The sequence below is a fragment of the Neolamprologus multifasciatus genome, chromosome 19 (assembly GCF_963576455.1).
Source record: "Neolamprologus multifasciatus chromosome 19, fNeoMul1.2, whole genome shotgun sequence".
NCBI classification, from domain to species: Eukaryota; Metazoa; Chordata; class Actinopteri; order Cichliformes; family Cichlidae; genus Neolamprologus; species Neolamprologus multifasciatus.
The window spans coordinates 2947326-2966685 of NC_140457.1; the positions used below are offsets into that span (position 1 = coordinate 2947326).

The 19360-nt window shown below is 45.9% G+C and overlaps 1 protein-coding gene across 8 annotated transcripts in view; it reads left to right on the forward strand.

Annotated features, from left to right (window-relative positions):
- ralgapa2 (Ral GTPase activating protein catalytic subunit alpha 2) overlaps positions 1–19360 on the forward strand; it is a 98313-nt gene that overhangs the window by 72612 nt on the left and 6341 nt on the right. For all 8 annotated transcript variants that reach the window (XM_085144447.1, XM_085144441.1, XM_085144439.1 and 5 more), the window contains one exon: positions 18893–19014. In XM_085144447.1, the coding sequence (XP_085000573.1) occupies positions 18893–19014 (122 nt within the window). The remainder of the gene's footprint in view (positions 1–18892; positions 19015–19360) is intronic.

Consider the following 19360-nt stretch of genomic DNA (forward strand, 5'->3'; position numbering starts at 1 on the left):
GAGATGAATTAGCATGTGAATACCAGCAGCACAGAGTCGAGGGAGGGGTGGGAGGGTGAGATGGGGGGGGGCAGAGTTGGGATGGCCCCTGGAGGGGGAAACCTGATCTCCCTTAACGTCCCGCTCCTACTCGGACAGCGTGTGCGCCACCGCCTCACCAGAACCGCACTGCCCCTCTGGCAGTTGCTATAGAAACCTCTCCCAAGGAGGTTTTTTTTGGATTGAGGATGTATGCATAATTTCAAAACTTGTTTTCAGACTCTGTGTGGATGACTATTACTCACAAAGGGCTTTTGGTCTGTCGTCGTGCTGCACCGCTCAGTGTAGGGTGTGTGCAAGTATGTGTGTGTCTGCATGCATTTCACAGTGCATCACATAGCTTGGCCCCCCCCACCCCAATATCGGGCCTTGTCTGAGAGTCCCCGGGGGTATCCTGAGTGACAGATGTCTGTTACCCGACGCCAAGTGAATTAGCCCAGTGTGATTCTCAGTGCCAGAGGGGGCCGTCCACAGGCCTGCCTGGCTCTGGAAGCCTGAGGGACTGGGGAAGCCGAAAACACAACGTTTTTTGTGGTTTTTTCTAAAGGGGGGTGGTGCTGCTGCAGTAAGGGGGCCGTACTGGGACACTAAAGCCTCACCTGGCATTCCTTAGCACAGAATCAGTTCAGCACAAAGGCATGATCTATGAGAGGAGATAAGCGCTGCCTCTGGAGTTCTGGCACTGATCGGCTGCCAGGCCTCGCACACTCCACCAGAGGAGATGAATGAAAGTGCCAGGCGCAGCGCACGGCCAAAACGAGTATCTGCATGTCTGCCTAGCCAGAGAGCTCGTGAGCACAGAGGCAAAACTTTAAGCTAATGAATGTTTGGTGCTGTAAGAAAAGTGATAACTTGAGATTTGATAGTTTAAGAGAACGTCAGAGCGCACTGATGCAACGTCCAGCAGTGGTTCTGATCATAAAAGAAAGTGCGTTGGTAGCCAGGTGGAGTTACTCTTTCAGCTTTGATTTCAACATTGCTTTTACTCTTACACCACTCCAGCCTTTTGCATTTTTCCCTCTCCGGTCGTTTCAGTTCTTCCATCTTCTCAGGATATTGCAGCCCTTTATCTTTCACAGGTTGGAACAATGACCTGAAACTCTTTTTTTTGATGAAAATCCTTAGTTTACCCCTTCACAATGCCTTTACAATTCACAGCCTGCTCTCTGCCTGTGAAGCCACTCTCCAAGGTAATTAGTTGAATATTTCTTCAAAGAGAAGCTATATAACCCCTGTGTGTCCAGATAAAAGGCCAGTATGGCTCTGCAGCCCCCTCTCTCGCTCCGTCACAGGGATCTAGAGGACTCCAGCAGTCTGCTGCAACGCTCACAGAATCTCTCGAGCTAATAGGATTTGATATTGAAAAATGACCACCAGCAACATTTTCTGAAAATACACACAGATGGGCTCCAGGAGTGTTTTTCAAAAGGATACTACCTCTTGGCAGCGTTCTGTCTTTCTCATATGGCTTTGCTCTCTCGTCCTTTTTCTGCCCGCATGATTTTTGTCAAATCTGTGCAGTTGCATACGGCTTCTCGTGTCACTTCTGCCAGGACACAACCTTCATAGGCAACATATCACAAGACTCTCACAGACAACTCATAATGTATCATTTATTATTTATATGGCTGATAGGAAATGCAGCTGCTCTGGCTTTGTGTTCTAAGTGTGTTGTCGGCCATTCGCGGCTGCATTTTGAATACTCGAGACCACAAAATGTTCAATCAAAAACAACTTTGAATTAAATGTAACCACATTTGTTTTTACAGACTTCTCTGAAACATGGATGTTAATCGGGCCCTCCCTTGCAAATGTAAGAAGCTTAAAACCAAAAACGGCGATTAGTTTGTTAGCGACACGTGGACCGAACCTGCCACTGCACTGCCTCGCTGTCTGCTGCCATTTACTGTATGAGAAAGATCCTTCATACTGTCAGTATAGGATAATGTCGTCATCCAGAAGGTGGGATTCATTTCACTCTTCAACAAGCACTTGAGTTTGATGTGCCGTCCATCACTCTTTGTGATGGGGCTATTGGTAAAGGTGAAGTGTGTGTGGGGTGATGGCAAGTTACTAATAGGTGAGACAATGCAAAACTGACCTTGATTCAGAGGCATAGCCTTCCTACTGGACAGAATCAATAGCTTTTGCACACTGCCCTTAGTCCCCATCCTTTGCTCTGACACACAAGTAAACACACACACAGATCCATCTCCAGGCAGCGATCAATAACCATAATCTGTTTCTGCCCATCGCCAGTCATGCGAGCCAGGCTTTTAGGTAGCGTGTGTGTGTGTGTGTGTGCAGCAGCAGGAAGAGGAGAGGAAGCCTTGATCCTTTCAGTGGAACCCAAAAAGCTGCTTAACTCTGTCATGTTCCCTCACAGGCTCATGTGAGCATATCTGCAGCCCCCCAGCTCCACTGCTGGAAACAAGATGTACATCTTTGCAACGGATGCATGCCGAAAACACAATGGATATGATATTCCACATGCGCTGCTTTTGTGTGGCGTTTCTGCATCCCCACACGCCGTCATAATTAGTACAGTCGCCGCATTGACCGTGACACATTCTCACACCCCTTCCGAGCAAGTTATTGTCCCGGTCTCGTCGCATCTTTGTCTCACGACAGCGTGTTCTTTTGTATACTGTAAGATTCTTCACCTAGCGGAGATGAAAGTGCGCCTGTATGCATGATAGGGTGTCGTGAATAGGATCTGCCATGTTAGTGTTGTCTCCCATGAATTATTTAGCATCGTTGATAGGTCTAATTTGCCAGCTGTTGTGCCATAACTGTTGGCAGACTCATGGATAATACTCAGCAGTCTATATCACTATGGAGCACAGTGCTTGACTGGGCACAGTGAGACGCCAAGCTAGTCATTATAAGCTGGATTCATGTAATGGTCTGAGCTGATGTGAGTATAGCCAACTTCCTGTTCACTGGAAGCGGGGCTGACCAACTAAAAGTAATTTGTAATCTGCAGCAACTTTTGCAGCGGGAGTTGGACAGCTTGACTTGTTGCATGATTTATGATAAGTGATTGTCAGCATATTGTTATTACTGGATGCAAACCGTTTAGTCGGAGGCGGTTGGCTGCTGTTGGATGAGTAGGTAGCTGGAGTTGGGTGAGGGGCGCTGGGCTAGTTTGGACTTAAAGTGTCCCTGCTTGGAGTTGGCAGGGCTAAGTTTGGGCGGAGGCTGGCATTGGCTTTGATAGGGTGGTTGAGAGTTTACACATTATTTCAGGGGGCTGCAAAGAGAGGAGGGGGCTCTCCCCAACTGAATGTTTTAACCTAATCCCATTATCAGTGTAGCGCACTGCCTCCCATCTCTTCCCCCTTCTTATCCCTGCTCCCTCCCACTCCTCTCTCCAGCTGACCAGCTGTTCCTGCCGGGACTCACGACAATGTCCGATGTGTTCAGATCACTGAGTACCCCCCTCCTAATAAACACACACACACACACGAACAGAGCGCAGTCCATGCACGACCAAAGCAATTGCCAAGCCCATTGCTGGAGCCGAGAAGGCCTAGAGGAGGAGGAGGGTGTTGGTTGGGGAAGAAGGGGTGTAGCTTTGGGGGTTTGGAGGGGGCAAGCACAGGCCTGTCAAACAGAGAGCCCTGACTCAGGAGGCAGCCCAGCTCGGATGGCATATGGCGTCTAGCTTCATACAACATGCAAAAGTATTCTCTCTCTTCGCCCCCTCTCATCTACTCCCCCTCCCCGTCTCCCTCTCCCTGCTGCTAATGCAGAATGACTCATAGCATTACTCATTTTTTTTCCTGCCCCCCCCCCCCCCCCCAACACACATTAGTTCCTCCTCCTCTTGCCACCCAGCCTGTAACAAAAGGCGTACACTGTGCAGCACCCACACCCTGAAAGCCCTGGGGGCCTAGCACAGCCTACACTCTGGGGTCTGAGCTTCATGGGGGCCGCCCCCTTTTAAACACAGGTAGAGCAGGCATGGAACCAGACAGCCAACAGCAGGGCCCCAGAGCCCCGCCTGTCAGAGCGTGCACACACTGCTGGTGTCAGAGCTGCCTGTTGGTGTATATCTGTTTGTTTGTATGCAGCCAGCTTTGCACTCTGGTGCTTCGGGCTTTAAAATCATCACGTGTGTCCTGCATTTGTTCATCTTTGTGTCTCCCTGCAACCTTTGTGACGTCTTGCTGATATTTTTCCACATTTTGATATTTAATTACCATGTATAAAAGTATTTCTTATCAGGATCTTTTCAGTTGCTTTGATTTATTAACTTTTTTGTGTTTATAAAATAAAAAGCCGTTTTCAGGTATCAGTGGTGGAAAACTAGCCTAGTGTAACCCAAAGAATGTCACGCTCTGTGTATTTTTAAACTTGAACCCCCACCCTCATGCCCTCCTCCCCCGTCCGTCTGTTATGCGTTCGTGTCTGACATCTGTCTGTTTGTTAGCGGCGAAGTGAGAGCCGGTTTTATGCGGGATCACCTTCCCTGTCTCTTCTCCAACTCGGCGTTGTGGAATGGGTTAGGAATGCCAAAAAGACCAGTGTGAAGGATTCTGTGTACTTCTGGCAGCTCTTTGGTCTAAATTAGTATTATTTTCTGGTCAATATATTTGAATTCCAGTACAAGGGATTTTTCCTTGTGTGATGTATAAAAAGTGCCACATTCTGAATGTCAGATGGTAAAAATGGAAGAAAAACTCTGTATTTGAAATGATTTGACTATTAGATAACTGGAAAATTTCTTTGTCTTGATTTTAAAATATCTTTCTACTGCTGCGTGCTTCTAGAGAAAAGCCTCCCAGTTCTCCTAATGTGCTTAATGGCACAAATTCCCACAGATTGAACCATCAAAGAGGATAACATGGTCCTCCTCGCTCTTATTATAGTTTGCATATGCTTGATCATGTAGGACTAAAATCCTCATCTCAAATAGGCTACTATATGTAAGGGAATGGCCCCCCGAGCCAAAAAGAAGCGCAAATATTCTCACAAAATATCAGGCATAGAAACATTGATGCATTCACCGTCTCGCTAATAACGCGCGGGATGCGTAGTCAAGATGCCGTGACCCCGGTCGCATGATTGGACCTATTACGGGCTGCACTGAGACACGTTCATTGTGATTGATGTGTGGCGCTGCTAGCTCGGGTGTAAAAACCTGTGTCTGCTTTATGTGATTAGCATCCAGCTAGCCACTCCATCTGTTACCCCTAGCCCTGTTTAATTAATGAACTTTCTTTTTCCACCCCACAGCCAGGCAGTGCAACACTAAAGCAGAAGCTGTTAGTCCTCTCAGGTTATCCAAATGGATGCGTGTTCTTGCTCCCCCTCCCCTCAACCCACCCCCACTCAACCCACCCACCCACTCTCAATGGGTGCGTTCTCATTGATTAGTTATGTTTTGTTTCCCCCCCCCCTCTTTTGTTTCAGGGTTCTTGAAGGGAGGGTTAATGAGCTTTCCTGGCAAGCTTTAGTGCTTGGAATCTGGGGATAAATGGGAATAATTTTGTTGTTTTTTGTTTTGTTTCTTGTGATGGACTTGGCAGAGATGTGAAGCCTCGTGCCACCGTGTCAGTTTGTGTGCGTGTGTGTTTGTTTGGGTGTGTATGAATGGGTTGCGGCGGGGTGCGTTGCATTTCATCCCCGCTGGTCCATTATTCGTCTTCAGAAGCCGGGAATCTGGAACACTCTTTAACAGTTGGCTGTCACTATTCATCTTCCAACCATCTCAGCAAAACTCTTGTCCTGTCCTCCTTTTACCACCAAGTAGTCTCTCTTTTCATTTACGTCCCTTCTTCCTTCCATGTCTCTTGCTACAAGGCAGCGAGCAGCCTTTTGTCCAGCTAAAGCTGCCCTCTTTTGTTTGTGCGGCCTTTTTTATCCTTGTGCTAATCGGCATGGTCGTGTGCCTGAGTTGGACCCCATCTTTCACGCTCAGCTCTCCTTTGTTTGACACACCGCCCCTGATAAGAATCCCAATTCTAGGGCCTCTCTGATATTGAAATCCAACAGCGGCGTAGAAAGAGCCTTCAATCATCTATTATCTGCGCTCCAGTGATTACCATTCAATCTCCCTGGGTCCAGGCTCCTCATCACCGGCCCCAGAGCTGAGGCCGTCCCCTGAAAGAACCTGCATCCCTTAACGTCTGTGTCACATTCAGCATAGCCATAGATATTTCTGACACCGTCTTGAGACAGCCACGCATCGAATGCGCCTGGGAAATGTCAGCAAAATGTCACTCATCATTCTCCACTGGAATCTCTCGTTCTCTGATCTGGCACGGGGGTTTTGGAGACTCTTGCGAAGATACCTTGTGACATTATTGGCGGCCTTTGTCCCTAAATAGCCATTAATTTTTCAGTTCCCATATTTTGTTCAGACACCAGAATTGCTCTTTTTTTTTTTCCCATAAGGCTGCATTCCTTTTAATGTTGCAGACTTAATTGGCTGTTTTAAGACGGAATTGCTTGATTATTTATAAGTTGCACATTAATGCCTCTTTAAATGGTTCAAAGGCGGTGTGTGCTCTTCCGCTGGCCTGTGGCCATTATTCCCTTTCAGAGGATGTCCTTGTGCCGTGCAGCATTTGCATTTTTGCACTAAATGGAATGTTCTGCATTGACAGACAGGCAAGGGAAACAAAGCAATAACAGAAACAAAACATTTAAGTGTGCATCACTGTGCATTGTCTGCTTCTTCTTAGAGGAGCAGCCTTTGATGTGTTAATACTGATAGTCTGTATTTCATTGTCAAGTGGTGGCTGTGGCTGAAAGGGAAGCGGTGAGAAATATTGGCCAAATCTTGCTTTGCTTCTCCGCTGCAACAGGCTGTAATAGAGTTTGATGTCGAACAGAAAGAAGGTTTTGTTGGTTGTAAAAGCACGTGGAACACCTTTTGGGTGGTGGGATCTCCTTTAAAAATACCGTATAACTTTAAAGCACCATTCCTACTGTGCTTTTTTTCCATCATTTTCCTGTTTGCTCTTGTTTTGTGTTCAAACATCCACTTACCTAATTCTGTGTTTAAATACACAGCAGCGCTTGGTACCTTTTTGTTTAATGTAGCGTACACATCTTCATTAGTTATGTATATCTTCTAATTACTATTGATGAGACTCTAGCTGATTTGGGTACAAATCTATAGCTTTTCATATTCTAATGAGTGTTATTTACCCTCAGATCTCCAAGCCAGGGGGCTTTGTGCAGGCAGATATAGCCCGCACTGCTCCAGCTACACCCACTTGTTTTTGTATCTGCCGACTCTGACAAAATCCAGTTTCCCTCCCCCCGCATCATCACCCGTCTGTGTGGATGTATAGCACTTCCCGCTCCTCCATCTGTTTTTGTCCACCCATGAAAAGGTCCATTATAATCTGCAGGATGCACAGTGGCCGTACCGCAAACTCCACTTCAGCCAATCAAGACGCAGCTCTGAACTTGCGCCGTGAATCCGAGGGGCACGAACGCCACCCCCGAGTTCGTTTTGATTATGTGCGGCCTCTGCCAGAGATCTTCAGTTGAACAAGTTTTTATACCAACATTGTCTCCATCGTCCCCTATAAAAGCTTCCACTGTGAATGGAGCTCTGTGCATGCCCACTGGATGATGGCAGGCTCCTGATTAACCCTGGAGTGACTAGCTAATGTCATTGAAGGAGAGCCACCTGGCTGTGAGACTGTACAGTCAGCTGCCACTGAAGGACCAGAATAGGAGACGACCAGGTGTTGGGCTCCAGCCCCCCTAATTGTTGCCATGTAATAGCCTGCTTGACTGCACAATATAGCCCAGGGGCGAGGATTAGGAAAAAGCTGTTGCCATCATAGAAGTCTATTTTCTTTTTTCCTAAGGTTTTGTGTGCGACTTTCTTTTTAAGTGCGCACATCTAGAATTCTTCCTTCGCTGAGGTTATCCACCATTCCAGGTTATGTCCTTGCACATTACAGAATCGGGATATTTACTGTAAATGTGCACAACTACAAAGTTGCTTTTCAGATTGTGATGGGATAGAAAAATGTTTCATGTCCATGAGATTAACTGGCGCAAACTTGACAGACTTTAGTTATCATGCATCAAAAAGTATGTGCATCATGTACTTGAGCGTTTAGTATTTTCTTTCTTTAATAATTGGCCCGACAGTCCAGATTTCATAACTCATTCTAGCAGCGGTGGCATTGATTAAACTATGCCCTGAGTCGTAGTAATGAACCTGTTCTGCCAGTGCTTTTACCGCAGATGTGATCATATGTAACCTAGCGCTAATCATTAGCATTCTCCCTAAATGCCAGGCATTTTGCATGAGGCCAGGCAGCCTAATTGGACCAATGAACCTTTCACAGAAGGGGCAATGGAGGAGCAGGAGACTTTATGTGCAGGACGCCTCGGCCGGGAGGCAGAAAGGGATGCTTGGCATTAACGCATCGCGCGTCTTCTGACGCACATACCGCAAGCATCATTAAAATTGCAGAAGCCTCTGTTCATTTTGTTTTAATATTTCATCAGTGCTTGTCTGAGCTGTGTGATCGCAGCGTGAAAATCAGAGTCATTTGGCATGACCCGGCGTTGGCACCATTTCTCTGACAATTTAAGTGTCAGGTTGGTTTTGCAGATGTGTCAAATAGATTATAGAACATCAGAGTACTTTGATTACTGCTGTGCTTTGAGGTGTGTGTACAGGTGGGCAGAAACCGCTGAGCGCGATAATCATCGTGCTACAAATTTCATCATGAAAGTTGGAAGAAAGAAGAGGCTCAAGCCCTCATATGGATTTCAGCATGCCCTTCCCTGTTTAATCTTTGACTTTTTATTAAAAGTTCAAATTGAGATCAGATAGATGCTTTTTGCTTCCTCTCTCTCTCTCGAACAATTTCAGGAACTGAGGGGAAAATATGACAGAGATTCACCTCAGATAGCTCGCAGGATGCCCACCTTTGTCCTGACCTAATAATATTTCCAGAGGGTGCAGACATTCGTGACACTCTGGCCACCGTTGCTAACAAAGGAGACCTTCCAAGAAAACTCTCACCCAGCCACTCAGAGCTGTATCTGTTAATCTTCATCCCTATCAGCCTTTTGTAGCTCATCTTATTATGACTTTCTGTTAATACACAGTGGAGGCCTGTGTGACTGTCTGGCTATAATGGGTCTGTGTTTGATTAATCATGTCGATCCTTTGTGCTTCACATCTAAGGCTGCTGTGTTAGGACTCATCAATGCAGGCCAGAGTCCTTTGAAAAAGAGATTGGTTACAGACTCGGCTCATCTGAATACACAAGCCTAGCAGGCTTTGATGGCAGTCATGTTAAACAAACCATGTGCCAACAAATTATGATGTCACCAGGTATCTTGGAGCTAACTCTGGTGTGTGAGGATGACTTGTTGCGCTGCCATTTATATTCTGTGAAACCCTGGCAATCAGTCAGTTCGAACATAGTTTAGGGGTCAACGTTGACCTTAGTATAGGTGCTGCTCTTATGATTTGTTTCGCAGCGGAAATCGATTTTTAGTGGCCCCCAGAGGGACGGTGGGTTGCAGAGACTTGAGAAAATGGGTCTGCTTCCTCCAGTCAGCTTGTAAATAACCCAGTCATGCCAGCTAGCAGACATCTGATTTCGTCTGCAGCTTTGGCGAACCCCTGTGAAATCACTGACGGGCAGTGATGATGTCACAGGTTAGGAGTGATGTCACAGCCATAACTCCCCACCCTGCTGTCCGAATGCCAGATGGACGGTAGAGAGGTGTGGAGGTTGGAGCTTAGAAAGCTCTCGCTGTGGGAAACGTGCCCCTCAGGAGGTGTCGTTAACCTTGGCTTACTGTTTGACCCGACTCCTCTGGGGCCTCCGAGTTCCAATTTCTTGGACCCACTAATTGGGCTACTTGTTAAAACTCTCTGAAACCAGCTATTCCTCTTGAGCTTCTTATGTTTTGCAAGTCCACACTCACCCAGAAAGTGGACCCACAAACAGCATAATAACGCATCTGTGACACATTCAGACGTTTTCTGCAGCCACAGCTGTTTAATGAGACACCAGGGTTTGAGTGGCTGATATATAAAGTGGGAGACGGACACACATATACGCTGTACCATACACATTTTCACTTTATCCATCTCGATCTGTTGTTCCTTGCATGCTGCCATTATTCCTGCAGCCAGCTTTACTCTCTCTGTCCCCTTTTCTCCCTGTGTCTTTCCATCTAAATGTCTGTCTTCCTCCCCGTTTTCCCATAATCACCTCACACCTCTGAGGGCCTCTACTGAGACGAGCTTCACACCTCAGCCCTCGCTGTGACAACAGGTACCGCTGGCACTCAACGCCGGGCCTCTCTCCAATCAACACCTGCTCGCCTTTATCTCTCCTTCTTGCCTTCCTCTTTACCATCTTTCCTCCTCCCTTTCCCCCCCCCTTGCCACCTTCTTCTTTCTCAATAGTCATATCCCTTATTTGTGATGTTCAACCAGTAGTTTGCCCTGTGCCCCTGCCTTTCTGCCTCTTGTGTCCTCTTCTGTATCAAGTGACAGGTTGTCCATATGCAGTAATCAGTTTGTCTATATCAATGCCTCCTGGAGATGGCACTGTAATTCCTTCATGATTTGAACCTGTTCATGTTGCTCCGGCTTGGCTTCATTACTGCATTTGGTGTCAACAACTTGTATCAAAGTGAGTCTTATTGTCCGCTTTTGATAGCAGTCATCATTTCCTCTTAGCTCGCCACCAAAGCAGGACTGAACCTTCTAATTAATCCACAGGATTGGACTCTATCCGTGTGCGATCCAGCGATGTTGCTGTGAGTGTGCATTTGATACGAGGAGGTGGTTTACTGTGTCTTTGAATGAAAAGCACGACGGCCACATCTGCTTTTTTTTTATACTGTTTGCACCCAGACCCCCCCCAAAACATCCTTTTCCTCTTAACAGCCCAATTATGTGACTGCTGGGAGTCAATGGCACTGTGAGCTACTCCTCAGCTCCTCTCCTCACCAAGGTCAAGCTGATTGGCCCAGGTTAATGGGCAGATGTGGGGCTAAGAGAGGAGGGGGGTCAAGCACCTAGAGGCACCCTTCACCTCATCTCTAAACTGTCCCTCTTCACTACAAGAGCCCCTTTTTGCCACCAGTGCTTCTACAAACAGGATTAACCTTGGCTGCTGCTGTGGAGACTTAAGCAGTAGGTTTGTCCGCACACATGGTGAAACCCTGGATTCATAAAATCAGTGAAGTGTCGTATGTCAGGATCATGTCATGGTTGGAGAGTTGTTGTTTTTCATTAGCACAGAGAGACTAAATCTCAAAGTTCTGATGTCTGGAATAATTTAAGTTTATCCACTATTTCTTGGCGCACTCGTCTTTTTTGTCTCTTTCTGTTACGAAAACTTCCTCATTAGATGACGACAATTCAAGCTTCCGGAGGGAGCGCTGTTTGAAACCCGATTAAGACACCTTTGACAAAAGGAGAAGTCGCCCGCCCTGCTCATATCATCCAACTTCTGTCACTTAGAAGTGGATAGAAATGGAGCTTAAGCAGTGAAATGTCAGTATGGGGTGTCTTAAGACCCTTATAATGCTGCTTTGCCTAATCTGGGCCTCGACCCCCTACCCTGCCTTATCAGCAGATTAGCTGTGTGTGCCTGTCTCAATCAGTTCAGTTTAAAAGAGAGCAGAACAATAAAAAGTTCAAACAGGAAATAGAAGACAAAAAAGAAAAGAATAAAACAACCAACTGTCATCTGGACACAGACAAGAACCCGTGTAGCTCTACGAATGCAAAGCTGGTCATCAACACGTTAAAAAAGGGATGGTGAAGAAACACAAGCTAAATGTGTACTGAGTTCAGTATTGTTGTGTCTGAACTCTACGAAATATAACGAAGCATTGTAATAAAATCCTGTCCTGAGAAATTTAATGTTGTGACACAAATTAAGAGCAGGATCACATGGGAGAAATCAGAAACTGACGAACGTGTTTACACTAGATATCAACCGTACCCCCCAGAGCTAACTACATGTCCGTGTTATTGATTAGTGTGTTTACAACACAGATGTTGTTTCCTTTTTACAAAGATGTTTATGGTTTAATAGAAATAAAATAAGCTTTCAGCAGGAGCATTCAGCGACACCAGTAACCCGTACATGGTTAGTACAGCTAATGATTGTTTAGACTGTATATAAAAGATGGACATGACTTACTTCAGTGTATGTAGTTCTGTTTGAAACCTTAAGCTGAGCACTTTGGCAGTTTCATTCTTGTTTTTTGTTTGGAAACCGGATAAGATAAGACTTTATTGATCCCACAACGGGGAAATTTTTGCGTCACCTCAGCTCAGGTACAGATATCAGAAGGAAATACAAATAAGTACAATCAATGGAAAAAAGTAAGATAATACACGATATACAATGGTAGCATACACAGTTTGATTATGGATATAGTTGGAAATATGGAAGACATAAACTATATAGCTTGATATAGCTATTGTACCACTACTATTCCTATTTATAGACATGTACACACTAAATATACATATACAGACATATATACCTGCACATGTCCATACACATGGAAGGTCCATTATGCATGAAGTGGTGACTAGGGATGGGTATCGTTTAGGTTTTTTCCGATACCGGTGCCAAACCGGTACTTTTGAAACGGTGCCGGTGCTTAAACGGTGCTCAAACCGGTGCTTAAAGAATGAAGAACACAAAATTGGTCCAAAAACCTCTCATGTTCAGCTGTTTTTTTGTAAAAAGATAACAATGTTAGCCTTTTCTGCAGCTATAGGGGATTTATGGTATCACTCTTGGCTGGAAGCAGTGCTTAAACAATGGGGAAAACAAACTTTGTCCAAAAACCTCTCATGTTTAACTGTTTTCCACTTTTTCTTTGGTCATTTTAGCCTTTTTGGCCAGGGTGAAGGGAGTATCTGCCATCAAACAAGAAGGCAGCCGCATGTAGCTATGATGATGTTTGCTAGTTCACCTTACATGCATTAATGTAATAACGTGGTTAGCCTACTCAACGTAAATTACACACGAACAACATTAAGCTACTCACGCAGAGAAGAACGGCTGCTGCTGCATCATCATCATCATCATTTCTGCTACACTGGCAGGGCTAGGGGCCAGGACTCTCCTCTTCGGGTTTTTGGGGGATGTTGCTAATTCCAGGTCTGATAACAGGCACCACACCCGCAGTAGATGTGCACGGTGTGAGGTCTCGCAGCAAGCTATCAAATACAGCTTTTAAAAAAAACGCTATGCATCGCCAGGTGTTTCATTGGATTTGAGATGTAACCTCCTTTGACAGTATCACAGTATCAGCTTAAAGCACTTGTTGCAGCTGCTGAGTTTTCATCTTTTGCTGTGAAGTACAGCCAGACTTTGACCGCTTCGCCTTGGGCGTTTTTAATCTGTAGCTCTGCTCTAAAAGAACGTACGTACATGGACCCGCCTACTATCCTCGGAAACGTAAAATGATTGGCTAGAATCTAAAGTGTATCACAGCTCAGGAAATAAAGCACCAAAATGTGCGCTGCTTTTCGGTCTGGTTACTACCGTTTATGTCAGAACCGGTGCCATCATGGCACCGGATACCGGTACCCATCCCTAGTGGTGACCATGGATGTTCAGTGTCCAGTGACTTATGACATCATGATTGAGGAGTTATAGAGTCTAACTGCTGTTGGGATGAATGATCTGCGAAAGCGCTCCTTCCTGCAGCGAGGGTGTTTCAGTCTCTGACTAAAGGAGCTGCTCAGCCCACTCACATACTCATGCAGTGGGTGATGTGGGCTGGAGAAACTGAGGTTATAGCTCACTGACACAGTGGCAATATTGTCTGTTTAACAGTATTCAGAGACCAACATGTTCAGAATCGGTGTCATTTGATAAGATCGGGAGCGTATGTAGTCAAAGTGCTCTTAGTCTTCTTCTAGACTTCTGTTTGCAACCCTGCTGGCCTTTAAAAGGAATCCAGATTAAAACATAAGCATTGGCCTCACATTTTCAAATCCATAAGCTGCTCCTATCTTTTATGTCATCTAACCCCGAGGTGTCTACTGTTATTTGGTCTTCATCAGGCAAAAGCAGAGGTTATCTTTTTGTCCTGTACTATAATGCTCTCAGAATTGCAGACCTAACATTAGCAGCCTCCAGTGGTCAAACAGGTTCTCTGTGGTCTTCTGACCCTTACTGTCTGATTACTGTTAATGATGCAGGGTGAAAGACGCGCTTAGAATCCAGAACATTTGCTTGTTTATTTTGCCTCAGTGATACCTTTTTACTAAAGGACTACTTCCTGAAGCCATGATGCATAATGAGCCTTGAAGGCCGTGTGCTTGTGTGTTCAAGGTGTGGTGTGACCACTTTTTCCATAGGAACACAAAGATTCGGATTGGGATGGTCAGGATGCTCCTCTCTAGAGACGCACAGGTTCAGAGGTCAGCTTAGAGCTCAGGCTCTTCTGGGGAGCAAAGTGCATGGGTGGTGGGTGCTACCGTGAGCGTTGTGCCTGCTTATGCACAAACACCTCTGTGTGTGTGCGTGTGTATGTGGCTGAATGTGCTGGGTGGGGTTACGCACAGTATAAAATGGATCCCAGTGGACAGGCGTGTTTGGACCAGTCCCTATGGATGGAGAGAGAAAAGGGGAGAGATGATGATGAGGGCTGGTGACGGTTGGCCGATGGGGTCCAGCGGGGATGGAGCAGCCTGCTAATGAAGAGCCATCTGAGGCCTCCATTCACCTTGAACATGGGGCGCTGCAGCTGCCCTGACCTTGGCTTTGATCCACAAAGATGCTTGACCCCTACCATTTCCCCAGAGCTACCCCCACCATCTGGACAGCATGCATGCATATGTATACATATGTGCACACACCCATGGATGCATATGCATACACACGTATGTTGCTCCATATATGCATGCACATATGTTCACACAGGTATGAGTAGCAGGTTTCTGGCTTCACACCTGCGCTGATTCGCTGCATGCTAGCTATGAGTTCAGGTCTTCGTCGCCTGTAATGACAGAGAAGCAGAGGGCAGCCAGGGGACGGGATGAAAAAGGAGCATTTCTCAAATGTGTAAAGTGTTGGAGTTAATAGGCTTTTCTCTCTGTAGCACTTCCACCCTCATAACTCCAAAACGACCACATCCATGTCTCCAGATATCATCTCCTAACTAAAGTTGTTTTACATTAACTCCAACCTGGGAGCTTTTTTTTTCTCGTTACTATCCCAGTGTTTGCCACGCTCCATAAACATTACATTGGTTTTCCTTTCTTCTCCCTAATAAGAATGCAGCCGCTTGGAACGTAGGGGTTCCTTGGAAATTCCCAAAGTGCTTCTGCAAACTCTCCTCCCACCCGTGCTCGTCTTTCTTGACCTCCCCGTTCAGCTGTAAATGACAGTTATGTCACGGGTGACTTGAGTTGCGTTCCATCTGTGGAAATGTAGACCTGTCTGCATTTTCCTTTTTATATTCCATCCCTCGCTTTATGAGATTTTTTTTATGGCACAGGATATGGGGTTTAGCCTTCTGTGATACAGTTCATCAGGAAGGCTTTCATAACGCGCAACATTTTCAGAAAGTATGAAGTTTTCTAAGCTGCCGTCCTCTTTCCCACTCTCACAAACACGAATATTTACCAGGAACTCACCAACTGTAGCTGGAGCTTATTTTTCCACTAAAAGTAGGTCAGCGTCAGCGGGTTTGGTGTCCGTAACATGGACACGGCGTTTGCATCATTGTTCTGGATGTGTCCCCTGATTACTATACTGCATAGAGGTAACAGCGTCTGTGCGTATGCAGGGGAACAAGCTGTGCCCATGCCTAAGTAATTAGAGAGCAGCATAAAAATGAGAGTGAAGGCAAGATTAGCCCTCACTGTGCATCAGGTCTGATTTCTGTGCAACAATTTTTTGTTTTTACCCGCAGATAGCATCTCACATTTACTTAAGTGAGCTGATTATGGCTCTCGCTTTTACTCATCCCCAGAATACCTTTTATTAGTCTCCCTCCCTCACCACCTGTTTTTCTCCCCCTCCTTCTGTCATATTTTCTCTCGTCTCCTGATAATTCTGCACTATCTACCTTCATTTTATTCTGTGAAGTTTTTTTTCCTCTCTCGCTGTCTCTCACCCGGTATAATCCATTTGTCTAACTTGGATAGAGGGCAGCGGAAGGAAGTAGTGGAGGAGAGGCGTGTGTCAGAGTCAGAGAGAGCGTCTGCTCCAGCTGGAGTCAATATTTGCTTTAGGAATCTCAATAACAGGCCTGCAGTCATCTGCATCTCTGATAATGGACAGCCATATGGCTCTGTTGACCCACGCTGTGCCGAGGTTCTCTCTCCCCATCCTTCCTTGTTTTTCATTTCTCGGCGTCCTTCTATGTCCTCTCGTTTCTTCTCATTCAATCAGTCTTTTTCCTGTGTTTTGCCCTCCACTTGCCACCTCAAATGTGGACACATTTTGCTCTTTTTTTTAAACAAACATCCTTTCTCTCGGTCATCCACTAAACCCTGGATATGACCCACCACACAGAGCTGTGACCCAAGTTACCATGGCAGCAGAGCCTGGGATACCCAGTCTTTGTCCAGCACGGTTTCAAACAAGTGACAGAAAACAGTGACGTTGCATGTCTGGCTATGACAGGAAGACGGATGCAAAGCTCACGGCGAAGTGCTCTGCATTTCCTAAATGGAGGTGTTGGCAAAGAATGAAACGTACACTTAATATTTTTATTTATTTATTTTTAATCTTCTCGTTTCTTTATTTTTGTGAGCTTTTAATTTAATGGATGTCTTAGTGTTGTGTCCTAACGAGGTTATCTAAAGCTTCTGCTTCATTTTTTTAGCAAAGTAAACTTCTCTTGTGTTTGAGCAACATGTATATTTTATTTATTAATGATCTCCTGCATTATGCTGCCCTCACGACACGTGACCATGTGACGCTAGACAGCTAGCGAACAAAATAGATGAGATCTTCCACACAAGTCTGGCTTTTCTTGCTTTTAATGAAGATCCTTTAAAGCCTTATCCTCTCTCAAGGCTTCTCCTTGCTATTTCTTATTTGTAACTGAAATATACAGAAAGTGAAAATAAATTGCTAGCTAATACACATCTTAATGAGAAACTTAGCCTAGCTTAACACGTGCGTTACATTAGCATCGCAGTTAACTCCAGGTAAACATATATGAAAGTTATTTCTGAACATATTAATACTCACAAAGACGAACGTTTCCTAAGGTACAAGCGTGTAGGGCACTTTTAACGTGTACATGAACTCGTTCACTCTTTTAATACTGCCGAAGCGCTTTTCGCGGCATTAACGGAGAAAACACTTCAAAGATAGGCGAATGACCAGAGCGCTCCCTCGCTCCCATTTCCGCACATACAATACAAAGATCGCTTGTGATAACGATGTCTCACTCTGAGCAAATTTCGAATATAATTTTAATATTTCTTAACTTTGAACTTATTTATCACTTTGCTTATGTAACTTAATCAGACTATGCACTAACTACTGACTTTTGACCAAAAGGCATAACAAGCATGTTGGGGGAAAAAACATTAAGTCGTGGCTCGTCAGTGAACTTACTTCCTGTTATCTTGTCTCTTATGCTGCCCTCTGTCCGTTTCTGACTCGCAGCAGCTTGGCCATCGTACCCTCTGGTGTGTCCCGGCTCAGGTGCCCGTCATCCCCGCTTTGCTACGCTTCCCCTCAAAGCCATTGGTCATGGCTGCGTTGGCCCCTGCTGTGGCGGCATGTGCCCACAGCAGGCCCCTTGCCCACTAGCTGTCTCGTCCTATCTATCTAACCCAGACTAGAGCCTCTCAGCCCCGTCCAGCCTATCTCAGCTCAGCCTGGTACAGCTTTGGCGTCAGCAGCGGCCCGGTGTCACTCCACCCTGGCAGTCATAATGAAACGAGGGGGAGGAGGGCGTCGGCGTTCAGCAGCGAGAGCGCCGCGTGTGTGTTTCAGTGCGAGAGCGTATGCATTTGTCAAGCAATTTGTCAGGTGTCGTCTGTGAAGGAAACATGACTGCAACAGACAGCTGAGAATAATCAGGCTACACACACACACACACACACACTGGTGTCTCTCACAGCACTTAGGATCATTATGCCTCCAGATAGACCTTTTTACTCCAATAGTTCACTACACCATATTTCATCCAGCACTTGCCGCCATTCCACAACATGATATATCTGTGATAATGATATGATAATGGCCATCAGAATGTTTTCCACCCTACCCAGCAGCCTTTTTGCGGGCTTATTTGTTTATATATTTATTTATTTATTGGAGCTTTCTCATTTCAAACCCAGCCATCCATCCTGCATGCTGGCTGCCCAGGCCCCAGTCACTGCTTGTCACTCTGAATTTCAAATGGCTCCAATTTTCCCCCTGATGGCACGGAGAAGTGGCAGGCAGCACATCGGGGAGGGTGGTCCTAGACATGCTGCCTGCAGCAGGGGTTCTATTAGAGCGAAGAGAGGGATGAGAGGCGGGAGAGGACAGGAGAGGAGAGTTTTCGAGCATCACGCCAGTAGTGATGTATTCTTTCTCTCTTTCTTTATGATTATTGTGGAGACTGCATTCTCATTTTGGGGTTGGTGTGGCATGGCTGATTGTTCCATCTTTGCTCCTGGCTGGGTTTTGCTGATGGTGGAGCTGCCCTGCCCGGTAAAGCTGCCACTCACTCCCACAGCAGTTTGTGTGCGGCGCCTCCGGAAAAATGTGGCTGTTATTTGTCTTTATTTTTGGTTTGTTGAAATCTGCAAAAAAATTAATTGATATTTTTATGTAACTCTTATGAGAATCCGAGGCTTTTTCTCCTGTTTATCATCGTGTGCTTTCCCTTAACGAGACCTTACCAGCTATGAGGAGCGGGCACTCTACTTGGAGGCCATTGTTCAGAACCATAGAGAGGTCATGACCTTTGAAGACTTTGCCTCACAGGTTTTCTCCCCCTCCCCTGGATATCCAATGAGTGGGACAGGTGAGAAATGAACCACACTGCAATTCTGTCCTCTTCCACATTCTTTCCACTCCACCTCTTTCTGTCTCTCCATCTCACTCCTGCTTCATTACCTTTGGGTATTTTCCTCCCATGCCTTCTTCCCTTTTTCCTCATCATCCCCCCCCCCCCACCCCCCCTGCATTTCAGTCTCTTCTTCCTTCAAAACACACCTGTCCAAACCCTTTTCCCTCTCCTCCCCCCCCCTCTCTCTCCACTCCAAGCCCACGCTCACTGATGAATATCAAACGACGGGCCCAGGCTCTTCTTCAAACACTTTCTCCACTTCCTCCTGCCCCACTCACGCTACTTTGTACATCTCCTCTTC